The 19,526-nt window shown below is 36.7% G+C and overlaps 1 protein-coding gene across 13 annotated transcripts in view; it reads right to left on the bottom strand.

Annotated features, from left to right (window-relative positions):
- Positions 1 to 19,526, bottom strand: part of CPED1 (cadherin like and PC-esterase domain containing 1) — a 290,477-nt gene that overhangs the window by 172,660 nt on the left and 98,291 nt on the right. For all 13 annotated transcript variants that reach the window (XM_058297272.2, XM_058297280.1, XM_058297277.2 and 10 more), the window contains 2 exons: positions 1,535 to 1,667; positions 18 to 186 (listed from right to left, as the gene is read on the bottom strand). In XM_058297272.2, coding sequence (XP_058153255.1) covers positions 18 to 186; positions 1,535 to 1,667 — 302 coding nt within the window. The remainder of the gene's footprint in view (positions 1 to 17; positions 187 to 1,534; positions 1,668 to 19,526) is intronic.

Genomic DNA, 19,526 nt, shown 5'->3' with positions numbered 1-19,526 from the left:
CTTGACCCAGGCTTTACCTTAACAGTGAAGCGTTTTTTCTTTGGTGGATTCCAAACTGTGCCAGTTGAATGAATAAATGCACGCAAAGGGGTTAGAGATGTCACCAACACATATGCTTTCAGAATCACAGAGAGATCTTCAACTCTAAAGATTTTTTCATGTGAAGCAAGCACTGTTGTTTGATTCCTGAAAAGTAAAAACAATGTAGTGTTCCATACTTTAAGGTTCAATATGTAATTTGTGAATAATATTAAAGCTTTGTGCACCCCTTCCATCCAGGTTGGTCCTTAGCCCTCAGTATGTGGGCTTCCTTAAACCTTTTCATGGCATTACCACCAGGGGGTGCACTAGTATAGAGAGAAGGGATCAAATTGGTAAGCATTTTCCTCTCTGGCAGATTTACGCAAAAGATTTTTTAAAAGGAAAATGATAGAAAAATAATATATAAAATAACATTTAAAGATTTTTAAAAATTTAAATTAGTCATGCTGCTCATGGTCTCAGATTTAAGGTACAGTCATAACAAAAGTGATATAAATTACTATTTGGGCAGCAGTGAAAAGCGTGAACTTTTCCTCTTTGCACTCACTTACCTTGGCTTTATCTCTCTCACCATGAAAAGATCTTCAGTTTTTCATTAATGAGCAGGTCACCAAGAATATGTAAATACTTTCCCCAGTAGTCCAATACTACTACCTAATACCCTTCATCCCAGGTACGTAAGTATCAATTTAAGGGAAGAAATATTGAGAACACTTCAGGGCACAAAAGAAAAATAGCACTAATTTTTTTGTGATAAACTGTATTTTTATCAAAAATGACACCAAAATGTATAGAGATCTACTTTTCTACATCATGATTCTATAATTGAAATATCTAAGTTTCATTTATGAAAAGATTATGCTGTTTTAACTTTTGAAGTCTAGTAAGCCCAAGATGCATATAATTCTTCAAGAAATACTATTAACTGTTTATATTCTACTTAACAATTATAAAATTAGAGTAAGCAAACTCATTTGTGCTTTGGATAAGAGAATTAGAATCTCTTAATTTTTTACCATGGTTTAACTATGTTTAAAAATCTTTTCCCTTCAGGTAACTTGGATAACTTGGTATTCCACAGATGCCTGGCTTTCTTAAATCCTGGGAACTACACAAAATAATTTAGTAGGTAGGGGGAAAAAAAGGATTCAGCCATACTCATCAATTTGGCAATGTCATTTGAGTATAAAATAGAAGTTAAAATTTTATAATTTCATATTGTCAAAATTTAAACTCAATTTCCATTAATGTAACTTACTAGATAAAAGTCCTATTTACCCAAATGTTCATTCTATGGTGGGAGAGGTTTGAATTAGTCTAAAAGAAAATCAGTGATAGCATTCTTTATTAAAGGGGAAATAGCAGAAAATTTATTTAACAGAATCTAATAATTCAAACATGTAAAACCCCCTAAAACTGATCTGTACATATCTCTTGTTAGCTGCCTTCCTAAAAGCATGCTGGATATAGCAATTCAAAATGATAAGCTTACAGTTGTTCATTGCTCCAGTCCCATGGTTTCCACATATATGGTTTTATTGTTTTTAAAAGGTGATGTGAAGTCCTTGGTTTTGATTGTATATGCTGATCCAGACACACAGAAGGACTAACTGGAAGTCGAAGCGCTGAAAAGATTCATGAGAGCAGAAGACAGTCATTCCATTGCTTCCTTTAGGAGTTGCCTCCAAAATAGAAGAGGCTTTATTAAACTACAGGGTCTATGAGAAATACGCAACAATTTTTCTCCCCATTCTGAATCAGAGTTGATACTCAGATTAAGTGCATACATATTTAAAGAGGCCTTTGTTTTGTAGGATATTCTCTTACCACAGACTAGGAAAACAATTGGAATAATTGATTTCAAGTTTTCTTGCTCAGTAATGGCAGTAGCAGTAACTTTCTCACTCTCCCAGGTATCTCCAACTACCAGCACCAAATGATCAATCCTCTCCACAGCTAAAAGATAGTAGTTGCAGAAGCAGACTTTTGTTTGCAATGAGAATATACAAAACTTGAGTTCATTTTCTGAAAATACTGTGTTTCATATGTTAATGTTTGTCATATATCATTGCCTTGAAAATTCAAAAACAGTTTTTTATCATTTTGTAAAATATTATTTATTAGGCCTTCTAAGTATAAAAATGAAAAATAACAATGATTTCCTTCAGAACACTCATACTGAAAAAAATCTTCCTCCAATTCTTCCCCAAAGAAAATCAATGTTCACAATTTATATCTAAATTATCAATATATCTATATAAACCTATATATGTAGATATTTCTGTTTTTCAAATTATCCAAAAGAGACATCATAATGTTCTAGGTCTGGCTTATTTACTTATTAACATACCCGGAAGTCCTTTCTATATCAGCATATATAGAGCTACTTCATACTTCCTAATGGCTTATAGTGTTCCACTAAATGAATATACATCGTAACAGTTCCCCTAAATTTGGGTATTATGATTATTTTTCTAATTTTTTGCTTTTGCGATTTCAAAGTACTGCAATGAACATCCTTGTACATCTATTTTGGTGTACATTTTCATTTTGTTTTGTTAAATTTTATTTTGGTATACTTTTATAAGTATATCTAAGAACAAATTCTTCTCAGTGTGTGTAATTGCCAGGTTAATGGGTAAACACATTGCAAACTTTAACAGAAATTCCCAAATTGCCTTCCAAAAAAGTTGTTCCAATTTCCACTCCCTCCAACAGTATAAGAGTATTGTTTTCTACTCCCAGATGACGGTGCTTTATTTTTAAATTATACAATTTACCTAGCTCTCAAAATGGAATAAAGCCTTTAAATTATTTATTTCCCCCTGTGCATGTTTCATCAATACTAACATAGTCTAATTTAAAACACTTTACACTCTTAAGTAAATGTGAGTAGAAGTCAAGCTGTTCAATGTAATTCCATATCTCATTATTTAGCATAGTGTGATCTGGCTCAAAAAATGATAAGCTTCATGTAGGCTTCCTTATTAATGAAGTTCTAATGCATCATAATAAAAGAAGTATTCATTTGCTTTGCTTCTAGAGGTGACAAATGAAGAGACATTAAATTAATTTCTTGTCTTGGGAATCACAACTTAAAAAGAGTTGAAATTCATATGTAATCCTTTTAATTTGCCCTAAGAAAATAAGCGTTCTTGATTAAAATTTCACTAAATAGGCTTATCTTTTAAAATTTATTACCAGGTAAAATGTTGTCTCTCCAAAGAACTGATTTGTAGCCTTCTTTTTTTATATTAGGAGCCTAATTTGCTCTGATTTCCCTTTTACCCTTGCTGCTAGGAAGCACAGCAGCAATGTGAAACCCAAGCATAGGCACTTTATGAAGATGCTAGACCTATTAAGTACTTACCAGGGTAGTATCTCAATGGTTTTAAGGAAGTAGTCAACAATGTGTCAAAAGAATAAACAATTTTATATCACTTTTTTTTTTCTGGATTAGCTCAAATGGAGAACCCTCTAATATACTGGTAATTACTAATGTGTCAGAACTCCACATTGGCCCCTGCAGTTGACTGAATTATGAAACCCCAACAAACGCATGTTCTTAATCTTAATCTGAATAACTGTGTGTGTGTGTGACTTCTTGAAGAAGTTTTCAGTTAAACTGTGGCCAAACTGAATGAGGGTGGGCCTTAATCTTAGTAATGTTTTATACCAGATGTTTTTTAAAGAAAAAGCCACAGGGAGGGTCCAGAAGCCAGAAGTCAGCAGGAACCAGAAGAGGAAAGAAAGGACATTGCCTTGTGAGGGGAAACAGAAAAGCAAGCCAAGGAACCCCAAGGCGTGTGAGAGCCAGCCCCAGAAGGCTACCAACCTGGGAAGAAGCAAGCTGCCTAGCCTCTGAGACTGTGAGACAATAAATTTCCACTGTTTAAGTCCAAATCAGTTTGTGGTATTTATAACAGCAGCTGAGGGAATTGAATATTGATTAAAACAATTTTTATCAGTTTTTAATATTTTTAATATATTAATTCTAGACTTCTCATTATTATCATAGGTATGGAGTTTAACTTTCACAATTACTAAGCATAAAAATTCTGAAATTAGACGTCCCCTGCTATCTAAAACAATTCCTATTTTCCTTGATTATGTAAAAAAATTGGAAATAAGCCCCACTGAGACATTAAAATCCACAACTGCATTTTATGAAACTTTTAAATAACTGTGGAAACTTTAGGTACCCTGGGTTATTGTTCATCAATGTCATGGATTTGTTTGTAGTCATTGTTTCTTAAATCTTTCATTTGCATTTCTGCTAAGGTTTCTCTTAATAGGCCTGTCCAAACTACTTTTTACAGTATCCTGTCCCCCTTCCCCCTTGAACCCCAACACACTCAAAGAAACTAGAAATATTCTACAAACAATGCCAAAAGTAGCTTCTGTTTCTGGAAGGGACTCAGGAGATGAGCTTTGTGATACAAATAGTCTCACACATAGCCTTATAATTCATTAACAGATTTATTAAATAGTTTCAGAAAGTAATGAAATATGAAGGACCCTAGCATACCTTTTTAGAGCTTTCTTGTCTCACTCTTTGAGGACTGAATGGCTGGGAATTTTCCAGATAACAAAGATCATATGGTGTATAGTACTGTATTTATATTTATTGACCATTCTTAGCTTATTTGAAACAACCCTGCAACCTGTAACTTTACCACTCACCGAGGTGAAAAATGAACAGTTTGTTAGGGATATGTCAAGATTACTTCCCTCATGCCTTTTAGTATTTGTTTGACTAGATACTGGTTGCCTATTGCCTGAGTTGCATTTAGGTGAAAATAGAGATTAAGCCAGAACCAGGACACCTGGGTTTTTATTTTGATTCTTGCCAACCAATACTTAATGGATTTAACATTGTCAAAGATCCTCCTGGAATCTGGACAGTCATTCAACAAATCTTTAGAATTTACCACACCACTTCGCACAATGCTGACAAAAAATATGTCTTCAGTAAATGTTTTAGCGATGGACTAATTTATGGGGTAGGGTCAATCTGCAGTTAGAGAAAAAAGAGTATTGCTATGTATTTAAATATTTTATTTGGTTATTATTTGTTCTCTCTGACATTTAATTATGTACATACTAAGCAAAGAATAAACATTGGAAAACACTTGTACTAGCAAAGATTACCTTCCAAATTCATATTGTGTTTGATATAATGTTTTGCCCCCTAGCTAATCACTAATAGGAAATTAATAGTAACAATATAGTATGTTTCATAAATGTTTAAATATATCTTGTATTTCATATTAGGAAGCTAAACTTAACAAGTATTTTTTTATTTCAAAACTTCCAGTAAATGAAAGATCTTTTAATAATTAACAATTAGTTTTTTGAGATTAGACTCATAAATATCATTTATGAATATATATAATTGTTATTCCTACCTGAGGGCAGTTACAAGTCTTAGTTCTTAGCCTGAAGATATGAAAGACAGACAAACATACCCACAGGACTCATCTGCACAGCAGATTTAAATATATGCACAAACTTAGCCAGGAAATAACTCTATCAGCTAAACCCTAGTGGAAAATGAATGGCAGAGTCAAAGCAGGTAACTGAAAAGACTCTTAACCAGGGGACTATTAAAAAAAGGATTTAATAAAGACACAGGTAGAGTTAAGGAAAACCAACAATGGTAGTGAAGCTCCCCAGGGCTGACAGAAATGGGATGTGCGGAGGGTGTGGCAGGTTGAGATTATTTATGAATTCCAAAAAGAGAGATTATGTTAATAAATTGGTCTGTTCCTCTGGGTGTGATCCCTTTTGACTGTATTAGATTCAGCTGAGATGTCTTTGATGAAATTATGTTAACACTAGGGCTCTGATTCAACTATGTCAAAGGGTGTAACTCAGGGTTGAGTCCCCACCCACTTGGTGGGCTATATAAATGGACCCTCACACAGACACACAGAAAAAGTTATACACGGAAGAAGACATGGAAGAAGAAATAATTCGTCATTTCGGTCCTGCCATGTGACGGAAAGGAGAAGGCTAAAACAGCTAAAGCCCTGGGAAGAGAGATGAGCCCTATGCCAGCCTGTAGCTAAGAGAGAGGAAGGCTGAACCCTCACAGAGATGGGCAACCATCTTGTTTCAGCACGTGGCAACTGATTTTGGTTAGAAAGGAAACTTCAGTTGGACTCTTTAGGGCCTTATAACTGTGAACTTTTAGCCCAAATAAATACCCTTTATAAAAGCCAACAGATTTTTGACACTTTGTATCAGCACCTCTTTGGCTGACTAATACAAAGGGGCAAGTGAGAGAGAAGTTTCCAGAGCCAAACGAAAGACTGATGTGGGAGAGGCCACCAAGCAAGAGTTATGGCTACAGGTAGAGGAACACAGGTGAGGGTCCTTCAGGTAGGGAGTCAGGGAACAAATATCCCCAGGTTCTCTCCTCCTGCACTCTGCTCTTTTTCTAGAAGCCAGAAGATAAGGGAGCCTGACTGATGCAGTTTGTAGAAGGCAGCTTCCTGGGAAAGGCATTTGGATGGATATGGAAGAGGCAAATGGAAAATACCTAGCAAAATCCCTATATTTAGAAAATATGAGTTTTGGTCTAGTCTTCATTCCAAGGCCCACGATTATGTGTGTGTGCATATGTGTGTGTGCAGGGGAAGACAGAGAATATTAGTTTTGAGCTCAAATGAGATTATTTGTGGCAGCAGGGAATAGCTTAGGCTGAACTATGTGAAACTGCCTTTTGTTATGCCAAAAATGGTCAACTATTGGTCAACTATCACCGATTTCATATATTTCAACCTAATATTTCTCCTACTATACAGTGGTGCCTACCCAAGGGAGGCAAAAGAGTGTGAACATTTATGTGAGATAAGGTTCCAGTGACTAGGATGTCTGTGGGTAAGAATGACAAAGGGGTTATCTTGAAATCACCTGATGAGTGACATATGCTTTGAAAACAATCATAGCTTAGCCCAAGTTCTGCCAATTGCTAGAAGACAATATCTCCTTCTCTGAATTGGTTTCCTCCTTTTCAAGATAATGGAAAAGCAAAGCACCAAGCACAATGGGTGCCAAACAAATATTTGGTGATTAATGACTAGATAATTGCTAAGGTCCTTTACAATTCTAATTTTCTATGATCCTGGGTGTAAAGTTACATTGTTATAACTTTTAGCATGTGCTATGTATGACCTAACAGAGAAGATTAGTGGCAAGGGTCCAAGGCCCAGAGCTGAAATGCAGCACCTCTATGAAATCAGGTATGGTCCAGCAAATAAATGGCCTGCAGGCTTGAGTAGGTGCAACTTTGTGTAAGTCCCAGTCAGCTTCGTGGGTAAGATCAGAGTTAGGTTCTCTTTAAGTTCCCACAAGTATATGGGGGAATATCATCCATGCCTTCATCTCTTGAGCAGTGTACAGACTGGGGAGGAAACTCACTGCGATATAGAATCAAGTTCACAATCCGGGTCACCCACTGGCAGTTAGACAAGAGAAGTTATTTTAAGTGCATCAAAGGGTATTCTCCAGTCACTGCACTGTTGGTTCCATGAGGGTAAGGATTCTGATTTTTTTCTCCATTCTGTGCGTAGTGTCAAGCACAGGCAGCACACTTACTCTAGAAATTCAATTAACCTATGCTTAATAAGTGAGGTCTAATTTCTTCTTACCCAAATGATCAACAACATGTGCAAGGTCATAGGGAAAGGAAAGGAACGAGCAAGCTAAGTGCTGAGAGGTTTTACTACTATTGCACAGTATAAACTTATTCTTCATGACCTAGAAAGTGTAACATGACTGTAACATGGACAAATTGGTTTTCTCTCTCTGCTTTGATATGGTGTCTGTTAGATTGGCGTGATATGCTATGTTCGTATCAGAACATAGTAGTGAAGCAGCTCAGTGAGGCAGCAGATATCCACAACCCAGGGGCAGATCACCTAAATTCAAGAGACCCAGTATCCACCGAGCAGCTTGGAACCACCAAGTGAGCACAGGAAGCCATGAAAGAGAGTGTCAGCCGACAGCCAAGGGGAAGGCTGGTCCTTACATGGATGGCCTAAGCGGAGAGATCTGGAGGCCAAGTTTCATTTGCTTTACCAAACAGACTGAACTGGGGCCTGAGAAGATATGCATGCAACCTATGAAGATGCATATTCTAAGTTATCCAGCAGATTGTAAATTGTTGCTAACTGATATTTGTTCAAAAATATTTTACAAACAATATTAAAAATAACATTATTAAAATACTAATTCCTATCTAGTAATGGACACTTATTTGTAGATGTGACCATGAGTCAATTTCCTGACTTTTCAAGTTCAGTATCTTTATCTGGAAAATAAGAACAACAACAACCTACCACATAGCTATTGACAGAATTAAGTAGAAAGTGCCTTTACTTGGCATTTTTTTAAATAATAAAAAAATGTTAAATAGCTACTACTATAGAAAAGGTTATTCTTTTCTGTAACCTAGAAAATCTGTTTCTAAATTCATGAACTTCAAAGTGTAACTAAAATGTTATTCCTTTAGAATTTATTCAATACCAAGGAGTTTTCACCACCACTCTCTGTCAGATAAAGGCTAATCTAATAAATCCTCTTTTATGTGATTCTTAAACATCTGGTATTTGATATTAGTCACTTAAGAACAAAGCAGGATTTATGTCTGATAAGCACAACTGACCCAGGTACTGTAATATTTAAGTCAATGTTTCTCCATATTTTATTTAGGCAGAGAACTCTATACAAACAAAAAACACAAATTAAAACAGAACCAATTCTTAGTCAATGGATTTATGACACAAAGACATAACTCCCTGGACTATTTCAGACCTATACTTGAGCATAAATGAAATAATTTGGAGATTTAAATACTCCAAATACACCAGTTCCTTAACAATTTTTCATTTTCACTTTATGCAAACAACACTGGCCAAAGACAATCTTCGAGAGAGAATGAATACACTAAATATACAAAGACATTATTCGTACTCTAGCCTTGAGCCAAGCAATACATAATGCCTTTCTCAAGCTATGACATTATTGTATACCTTTATTGTATTATTGCCTATGTAGCTTTGACACCAATAGTTTACTCTCTATGGTTTCAGAATGTCTTTCAAATGCTGTTACCATTTAAGGGTGCTTTGAACCATAAATACAAATAGCATAGGACTTCAGTATTGTACCTGTTCTGGGAAAAAGAATAACCTTCACTTTATGTTATAGGAAATGAGATGGAGTCCATGAACTGCTAAAAGTAGAGGCAGAATTTGACCCATAAAAATGACCAAGTCAATGGCATAGCAATGTGCTTTAAAGGGGTTGTCATTGTATAAAATTTCAGCCAACTAACCCATCAATCAGTCAAATGCTTATTGAGCACCCAGAAAATGCAAGCAACAAATATTCTCCTTTCTGTTCTTTTTCAGTGGAAGTGTCAAAGTCATGCAATTCTGCAAAAAACAATTTTCCCCATGGACTGCTCTATGTTTTGACCATGACAACATAAGAACCTTGAATTCTGCTCATTTTCTTTGTAATAAAAGCTATGTCTAGACTACTACTTCAATTTTCTTGCCCTATGATTTCACTGCAATGACCAAACAGCATGAAAGATTGTTTTATTACTTTATGGCAGCTTAATTTTCCTTTGATGTTTTTCCGCATGAATTTTCCAGGGAAAAAGAAATTTTTAAAAATGCTTGACTACTTCAGTAAGACCAAAGATGAATAATTTGGTATAAATTAATGAGTATCATTAATAATTTTAAACACAACCTCCAACAATTATTAATACATAGAGTGAAGCAAATATGATAACAGAGTAGCTAAGCCTACCCTTTGTGAAAATAAGTTAATCACTTTATTAATATTAAACTTTCTTCTTCAGGAACATTTTCTGGAGTAAACAATGAAATATTATCAATGTAATTTACACCAGGATAATTAATGACTAAATAGAACTCTGAAACGGTGATTGCAAACTCCTTTTAAATATATTGAAATTGATTCCATTTTAAATATAAGTCACAAACACTAGTGATCGTTGGCCCTATTTAAATGAAACCATGCATTAACAGATTTCTCCTTCAATGGCAATTTCACAGACCAACCCAACTTTTGATTTTTAACCTATAATATTGGTATAATAAAACGTACATAGCATTACTGTCAATATGATTTTCTGCTTCTATAATGTTTATGATTAAAAGTATATGTGAACCAAATACATATTTAAATTATCAGGATTTTCATAATATCTGACTCCCAGAGGGAGGATATAGAACATATAGAGACCAGAGTCAAGGCCAAACCAAAATTTAATAACGGTTAGAAGTCCAAATGCCAGAAATAGATCAGGAACATGGTGCTATATCAGAAAAAGATTTTGGTTAGGAGCCTGAGCAAATATATACTCACTATTTTGTCCTCAGGTTCTTTCCCTCCAATTGACCAGTAATATACCACGGTTTGTGGAGATCGGGTTTGGCTGTGTGACATTATAACACAAAAAATCCACTCCTAATTAGATGAGGGCACAAACGGCATGAGTTGGAAAGAAACCAGGCAGAGCCTGACAAGAGTTTCTAAAATGGCATCTCCGTTTCCAACCTGAGCTAGTTAAGCCAGTCATTAGCAAGATACAACTTGTAAATGCTAAGGAATTAACCAATTAATTGAGCCAAATGGAGGGCTTCCCTTCCATATCTAAAATGCCAAGTAACTGCTGGTCTATAAAGATGATAAACAAGTGATTTAAATTTTTATTTTTTTGTCCTATTCTTATCTGAATTTTAATCCCTGAAGCTAACCTGTCTCTTCTCTAGGTTAAATTTAGGCCACAACGTTAAGTCCAAATGACTATTTCTATAAGGATATTCTCCATATATTCCTCTGACATCTGTCATTTTTTATATTGCCAAAATGCCTTTAGCAAGTATATATTGAGAGTACATAGTTAACAGTAATATTGTAATATTTTTGTAGCAAAGTCAAAGAAGGTACTATATCAATGATAAAGGTAAAAGAAAAAGAATATGGCATTAGGTTTTATGTGATATGAATATGATTAAGCATTTTTTCCTTCATTTCTTCATTAACTAGGAGACCTTGTGAAGGAAACCCCACAGAGGTTCCTCTGGGTTCTTGCCCCAAGCAAATGAATTGGAGTCCACAACAGGATGGTCATGAGAGAAAGTAGGTTTATTAACGCTGGTGGAAGGACAGGGGTCTCTCAAATCTGCCTTCCCCGAAACAGGGGAGCAGGAGTTTTATGGATTCAGACAAGGGAGGGTAGAGTGGTTTCCATCATAATGGCAAGTGTACACAAGGTTGAGCCTAGTTCTGAAATAACAATAACCAAAGGTAAGTTCAGTCTAGAATTGCCACCACAATAATAAGTATACACAAGGGTGACATTTCTAAGAAGTGTCCAGAAAAATTAGTTTTTGTTTTTCTCAGTTAATATTAAAATATGCATGGTACCTGGCAATTTCGGGGTGAGAGGGATGGGAGGGGTATGGATGTAAAGGTACAGATAATGGACACATGCAAGTAAAAGATAATGAGTAAGGAAGTGCATAGTTATACATTTTTGTCATTGGCCCTATTTAATGAAACTATGCGTTGACAGATTTCTCCTTCAATGGTGGTGCTAAATCTGGTTAATTTTAAATCTGTAGTTCTACATGTTTGTCAGCAAGTGTCACTGTAGCAGTTTGATATGGTTATAATTTCCAAAAATAGATATTGGATTATGTTTGTAATCTGGTCTGTACCTGGGCATGACTAAGTTATGACTAGGGCTTTGATTGGGCCATGTCATTAGGGCCCCTAAGGGGTGGGGACTCATAGATAAAAGGGATGGCAAAGGACAGAGTTGGAAGGGTTTTTGATGTTGGAGTTTTGATATTGGAGTTTGATGCTGAAGCCTTAAGCTGGAGCTCTGGGAAGTAAGCTCAGGGATGAAAGAGAAGCATGCTCCAGGAAGAGAGGAACCCTGAGCCTAGGAAGAAGCAAGCCCTGGGAAGAAAGGAACTCTGAACCCCGAGACAAGAAAGACCCTGGAAAGGAGGAACCTAGGAAGCCTGAACCCTTGCAGCTGTTGGCAGCTGTCTTGCTACAACATGTGAAAATAGACTTTGGTGAGGGAAGTAACTTATGCTTTATGGCCTGGTATCTGTAAGCTCCTACCCCAAATAAATACCCTTTATAAAAACCAACTAATTTCTGGTATTTTGCATCAGCACCCCTTTGGCTCACTAATACAGCCACATTGAGTTTTTCTAACATTATAAGGTACAGTACAATGTCTTAATATTTAAGGTATACTGGGTTTTTCTTGCACTACAGTTGGTCATGTCATTTAACCAATCTATGCTCATTTATGTATCTTTCTAAACAATGGAGAAACAATTGAGTTCTTTTTTTAGAATTAAATGAGATAAATGTGCCTGGACAAAAATTTTTAGAGGATGTTTCCATAATTTGTTAAGCTGCCTTTTGCCTGTTAATTCATTTTTTGAAGTTGAAATTAAGTTTACTTTAAAATACATACATATTTTTTTATATTGAAAGTATTTTTCATAGATTTATCATACTCTAACCAAGGCTTTAGGATTTTGACATCAGGACATTAACACCGCTCAGTTAGCACCACATATTTATATGTCTCTGTATAGCAACCCCAGACTTGAACTGTTTCTAAACTATTTAGATGCCTTAAAATAGATTGATGGTGGGTGGTAGAGAACAAGGCATGTATTTCTTACTAGTTTTGCCAAATACATTAATATCTTGGGAAAATAATTTCTTGGCATCCAGTAAGGTTCCCAGTCATTTTTTATATGTTAGGGATGTGTAGCCATTGCTTTAAAAAAGCTTGTGAGCTCTGGCATCACTCAGAGGCTCAAATATTTTGGTTGTGTAGACCAGTCAATAGAAGTTGAATTCCTTAAAAAGTTTGGATTGTAAGTAGTGGAAGGAACTCAAGCTAGCTTTAAGCCAGAAGGGGAAATTATTGGGCCACCATGAAAAAATGTCGAAAGTACAGGTTTCCCACCTTCCTTCGCCATCTAAGGAAGAAGGATACATGCTTATTTGGGAGCTAAGAACTTGTTATGATGATGGAAATAATGGGTAGAAATAATTTTATTAATTTATATAAGCAAGTTGGGGAGAGGTGAGTGGACAAAGAGACCAATGAAGGGAGAGGTTGTACAGGATTGGTGAGTGGGTCTTCTTAAGGAGAGAAGAGGGTTGAAAAACAGAATTTGACAGAAACTTTATTGTGTGTTGATTGAGACTGATTCCCATATTGCTGCTATTTGGCTCCAATCTTCCTTCCACCAAATATGGAAATATTAAACCATTCCACAAAGCTTTTAGAGTCAGAAATTGTTGTTGTGTTGTTGGTGTTGGTGGTGGGTGTTTTTATTTATTTGTTCCCTAAATGCAACAAATGTTCAGACTTCTCTCAAAGGAGCTCTTTTTGCATAAATCAACTGCCATGCCTGGTTGAATCCCTGTGGTCAAGGTCAAATTCCATTGCCTGACTTGGTTGCTGGGACCCTCCAATTTGAGGGAAAGAGGTTGGGGAGGTCACTGGGAGAGAGAAAAATTAGAATTAAAGAAGAAACTCATGAAATTTCTATTAGGAGAAAAGCTGGACCCAAGAGCCTTCATTCAATTTCATGGAGCTAGAAGGATCTAGAATAAAAAGCCACCATTATCCATCAAATGACTTGCAATTCAGGTTTTCAGCACTGTGTTTCAAAACTACTAGCCTAGTCTCCAACTATCAGCAAGTGCAAGTACCTCAGGAATGTTGTTCTTGAGTGTTAACTTCCACTCCCAAAATTGTTTTTCCTTGTGTTGACGTTAGGGTACATGCTTCTGACTAGACTTTTTCAAAATTGACATAAGATTTTTTTTTTTTTTCGCTTTCCCTGTGAGCCATATTCTATGTAATTAAGGTCTTTCCACCCACAAATGGCTTATAAACAGCAAAATACCCTACTAAAAGCTGTGCAAGAGGTAAATTTTCTCTTAATTATAAACTCAGAGTACCCCTGGCACATTGTTCATTTTGCCCATGGCCCAACACATGTAGGGTTACCAATAAATCATGTAAGTGGGAAACTTTAAATGTCATTTTGTGGGTGGCATCTTTGCTTTTAATAGCTGGGCATGAATATAATTTTAAGTCCTTTCCCTTAAATGACACAAAACTGTCCTAAATTGGCTGTTGACTAATCTACACAGGACTGAGGGAAGAGGAATCTAGAAACAGAAACATTACAAAATAAGGAATTGAAGAAGATAAACTAGGCATAACCTGTTTACTTAACCACCTCATCTTTCTCTTCTTCTTAACTCTGTATTTAGATTCAAAGTAAACTTTCCTGCTTCTGTCATATTTGGAATACAAGAATACAAACAGTTATGGTTTTACATCTGAAATATAAATACAGTCCATTTCCAGACTCTGTTTAAGAGAAATATTTCAGGTCCAATTGTGACATTGTTAGAATCCAACAGCATTAAACACTGCCATCACAACCCCAAATATAAGAAAGGAAAAAGAACACACCTATTTTTGTTTTCTTTTCGTTGTTGTTGTTTGCTTTTGTTTTTATTTATATTTATTGCTTTCTTTTAAACCTATTGCCAATGAGAGATGACAAGGATACTAACTGATTCTTATCAACTTGTGGTGTGGAGTTTGTGTTCAACTAGGAGTCTACTCCATTTGATATTGACAGGAGGAGCTGTGGGTGGGGCCTGATGCTAAGGAATCTATCCTGAAGAAAAATTCTGAGGTGGGATGGGGAAAGGTCCAAGGATAATGAGATGGCATAGAAGATGAGAATAGGTTTTATACATTGTTCCTGTATTCATAACTCTACTTTCACTCCAGTTCTTTTTTGTCAAAGCCAAAATAATATTAATGAAAATGGTTTTCAAATTATCTGTGAATAGTTGAGAACATAACATCATATGCAATAGAAAAAAATTGTGAAGACAAAGGAGAAGGATTTTGCAGTGAAGAACACAATTTAGTTTTGACTTCTTCAGGCTTCAGAGAACCCAAAAGGGCTTCCTTCCAATGAGCAAGACAGTGACTGGTACAATGGGACATGGCACCAACAATTTCAGCAGCAGCAGGAGGATAAGCACAGACAGTGTGGAATTCAAAATCCTTGACAATGGACATGGTGCTGTGATACACACAAGGACAAGAACTAGCAACAGCATCCACCAAATGGAGCATCAGAAGCCCAGTGGCAGAGCGCCTTTGGTGACTGTGACTGCAAATGACCAGAGGGTACCAGAGCAGGGTAAACAGGGAATGCTGGGTGAAGTATGAGAATATTGCTTCATGAGCACATAGGATGCATTCTCTAAGACAAAGGGGACATTGGGAGCATCACAATGATTAGGAGGGCTACTGAAATATAATGGATGAAGGCTATACATGCTAGACTTCTGCCTTATATAAGACAAAGATGCTATTGATTTGGAATGCACTGGTATGGTATCAAGTCCAACATCTCTTTGAATAGTTTGACATCCATTATCACTGGCCAGTATGTATACCAAACAGATGTTACTTATGCTGAATATCACCCTGTGCACAACAACTGATTTTCTTTCATTCCACATCACTTTTGAATGTCACCATGGACATTCATGTGGTTTAAAAGCCTGTTGGTAATTATTTGAACCTAGAGCTTCATTCTATTTTACATGTAAACTTCAAGCATTTTACCCAGTTTTAACACACGTTGAATTTTGCAGTACCACAATAAATCCCATGGTCAAGCAAGGGAACACTATACTTTGATTTGCTTGTGACTTTACCAAGGGTTGTTCTCCATTTTGGAAAGGAACATTAGCAGCAGCAATGTGACCCATGGAATCTTAGTTGCCCCCACAACACAATTGCATCAATCTGCACCTGAAGTTGTCATTTTTATGGTGACTACAGATATAAGTGCAAGCATATAGCCATTCCATTAATCCTCTGGTGTCACTGTGCCTGAACATTTGTATATTGAATTAGATATTGTTATATTGTAAAGTGCTTACCTTTGATTTTTTCTTTATTTTGAAGTTTGTTGAAATTATGGCTATAGGTAAGTTATAGGGACTTCATTTCAGATTAACCAGGGCTCAATAAATGTGTTTCTGTTTTTTGTTTTTTTTTTATCAAAAGAGTATGTAGGGTCTTATAGGAAAGGGAAGATTTCTGCTGACCCACAAGTGGCTGGTGGCAGAATTTTGAGGTGAAGGGACCTGAAGAGTGTGGATAGAGGGGCAAAGAAATATTTTTGTGACCAGTTTGGGATCTTAGCTTTTTCTCAGGTTGGTTAGTGAGTCTTGAGAAACAGGGGTGGCACCAAGCTAGCTAAAAGAAGCAGTCAGTATCCCCCAAGTGCAATGGCAAAGACCAAAATAGTAGATGGTCCAACAATGAGCCCTCGATACTAATGACTATGCTTGTGAGCCAGTGCGCCTGAAATAAGAACAAGGCCTAGAGCTGCAGGGTGCCTAAGAGTTACCTCCTGAGAGCCTCCATGTTGCTCGAATGTGGCCCGTCTCAAAGCCAAACTCAGCATTTAAATGCACTGCCTTTTCCCCGGCATGGTTCATGATTACCGGGGATGAGCCTCCCTGGCACCGAGGGATTACTACCAAGTACCAGCTGATGATGTAACTAGAAAAGAACCTTGAATAAAAGGGTCAACTCAGACCAGCAGAATATCTCAGCCTACATATAATATCAGGAATTAAAAATGCTTTTTGACCTTAATAAAAGGGGAAATGGAAAGGACAAATGAGTTTATATGGCTATGAGTCTCCAAAAAAGAGCCAGGAGGTTATCAGAGGGGTTGCCCTTTCACACACCTCAGTAGAGCCCCAGAGACAGATAAAGTAGATACAATCCCAGGTATTGGTTCTTCCGAGAGCTACAGAGACCCACACGTTCTATGGTCATGGCAGATGGAGTTCAGTGCCATGTCAGTTGACCCTACTTTGGAGTTTGTGTTTCTGTGTGATGGAGCTGGACTCTTATGTGGTCTTTGCTCACAAGCCTCTCTTGTTACTTTTACCAGACCTGTGGTTGGTGCTGGGGTTTAGCGTATACCCAGGGGACCTGAATCTCTGGACTGTTCAAGTGATAGCCAGGCCCTGAGCCTCAACAGACTAGCAACTTCTACACTCTGGTTTATTGGACTTACCCCACTCAGCTAACATGCAAGCAGGAGAATTGCATCCATCATCCATGTGGAATCTAAGCCCCCTCTTATATAGATGTGGACACAACCATTCCAGGGTCCACAGGATGGAGGAATAGAGTATGGATTAGAGTGGACTTACTGATATTCTATTCATGAACTATTGTGATTAGTAATCAAAGAAAATGTAGCATTGATTTGGAGAAAGTGGCCATGGTAGCTGCTGAGGGTAGGGAGTGGGAAGAAGAGATGTGATGTGGGGGCATTTTCAGGACTTGAAGCTGTCCTGGGTGGTACTGCAGGGACAGTTACCAGACATTGTATGTTCTCCCATGGCTCACTGGGTGGACTGGGGACGAGTGTAAATTATAATGTGGACCATTGACCATGTGATACTCAGTATCACAGCAGTACTCAGAGATGTATTCACCAAGCACAATGAATGTCCTACGATGATAGAGGTGGTTGTTGTTATGGGAGGAGTGGGGTGAGGGGGGTGGGGGTATATGGGGACCTCATTTTTTTTAATGTAACATTAAAAAAATAAAGACAAAAAAAAGAATCAGTAAATATCAGCTAATTCTTATGGATATATTTATTGAAAGAGCAATCATAATACTTAACATTTATAGGGTGCTTACTCTGTGTGAGGCATTGTTTCAAGTACTTTTATTGCATTAACTCATTGTATCCTCTTAACAATGCTAGAGGATGGACTCACTATCATCACAATACTACAGAACAGAAAATTGAAGCACAGAATAAGAAACCTGCCCAAGGACACTGGGCTATTTGGTGGCCAAGACGGGATTTACTCATATGCAGCCTGGCTCGGTCTGCATGTACCTACAATCCCACAGCACCTTTGCAATAATGCTGAAACAGTTACTAGTTCTGAAGATCATTTTCGAGACTCATTAATTTTACAATGATTATATGTGTTCCACAAAACATAGTTTGGTTCTACTTATGCCACCATATCAATCCAGTTTGGCAGCACAATCAGTGGCCTCTCATGGAGGCCAGGAGAACAGCTTCAAAAGACCAGGATGACCAATTCTTGGACTTCTAAATGGCCCAAGATAGTCTGATGACCGCAACCTTGCCTGATCACCCCCAACCCCTAGCAATATGGCTACTGCATGAAGAGTGTCACATTAAATTTTCTACTTTGTCTAGAAAGGTTGTAGATGATTTGAGTTGCTGAGTCTGGAGAGGTCACATCAGAGAAGAGGTAGCAGAAACAAGGGTAAAGAGGACTCTCAGGAGTGCTGAGGAAGGGCTTCTGACTCTCCGGGGCTGGCAACTCCCACCTGCTAATGAGTTCCCAATCAAAAAGCTATTAAAAACAACTTGCCTGCAGTAAATTCATTTAACATCTGTTTATGTGCAAATATTACAATACATAAGAAATTAAGAAGATTATTTTAGTTAAAATAGTAATGATAATAATAATAGAATGGGTAAACAAGTTCTATTTCTCATTAGGCCCATGTATAACAGCTTTATCTAACTAGCTCCTTCCCTATTTTCTTGCATTATAAATACAATACAATGGTTCAAGTTCATTATAAGAGGTATACTGTAGTGATTAATATATGGATCTGCTGCTTATTAGCTGTGTGTGCCAACAGGTTCTCTGAGCCTCCATTTCTTCATCTAAAAAGAGCATGACAGTATCTATCCCATAGATAGTTATAGAGGATTAAAAGAAGGAGGTTTTAAAGCACTTGAGTAGTTTTCTATAAAATAATTCTATGGCATCAACCATGCAGCTCCACTAAAATTATCTATAAAACAAATAAAAAACTAAACTTGTTCTGTCTTGTGACTGCCTTTACTCAACTGTTAATCCTTAGTTAGTACTTGCATGCTTATTTTTTTCCATATCAAAATGCCTCTAAGAAAGACAATTGATATTGTTATGACATTTTTATGTGGATGTGGAAAACTGAAAACCTCATTCAATTTTCTTAGGCAAAATAAAACTGTGTGGATAAGTAGTATAGAAATAATGCCTTACATATTACTTTTATAGAGTTACAATATATCTACCTTTATAAAGCATCCTCATGACATTTCTCTGAGGAAAGAATGGCCAGTATCATTGCTATTTATCAAATCTAGAAAAGAGGCACAAATGGACTAAGCACTGTTCTCAGACTCACATAACTATATTAGTAGCTGGGCTAGAACCAGGATTCACGTTTCTTCAGGCTGGGACAATAGGATTCCTGATTTCTTCCTTGACTG

The sequence above is a fragment of the Dasypus novemcinctus genome, chromosome 5 (assembly GCF_030445035.2).
Source record: "Dasypus novemcinctus isolate mDasNov1 chromosome 5, mDasNov1.1.hap2, whole genome shotgun sequence".
Classification (NCBI taxonomy): domain Eukaryota; kingdom Metazoa; phylum Chordata; class Mammalia; order Cingulata; family Dasypodidae; genus Dasypus; species Dasypus novemcinctus.
The sequence above is the reverse complement of the archived record's forward strand: the minus strand, read 5'-3'. Positions and strand labels throughout refer to the sequence as shown.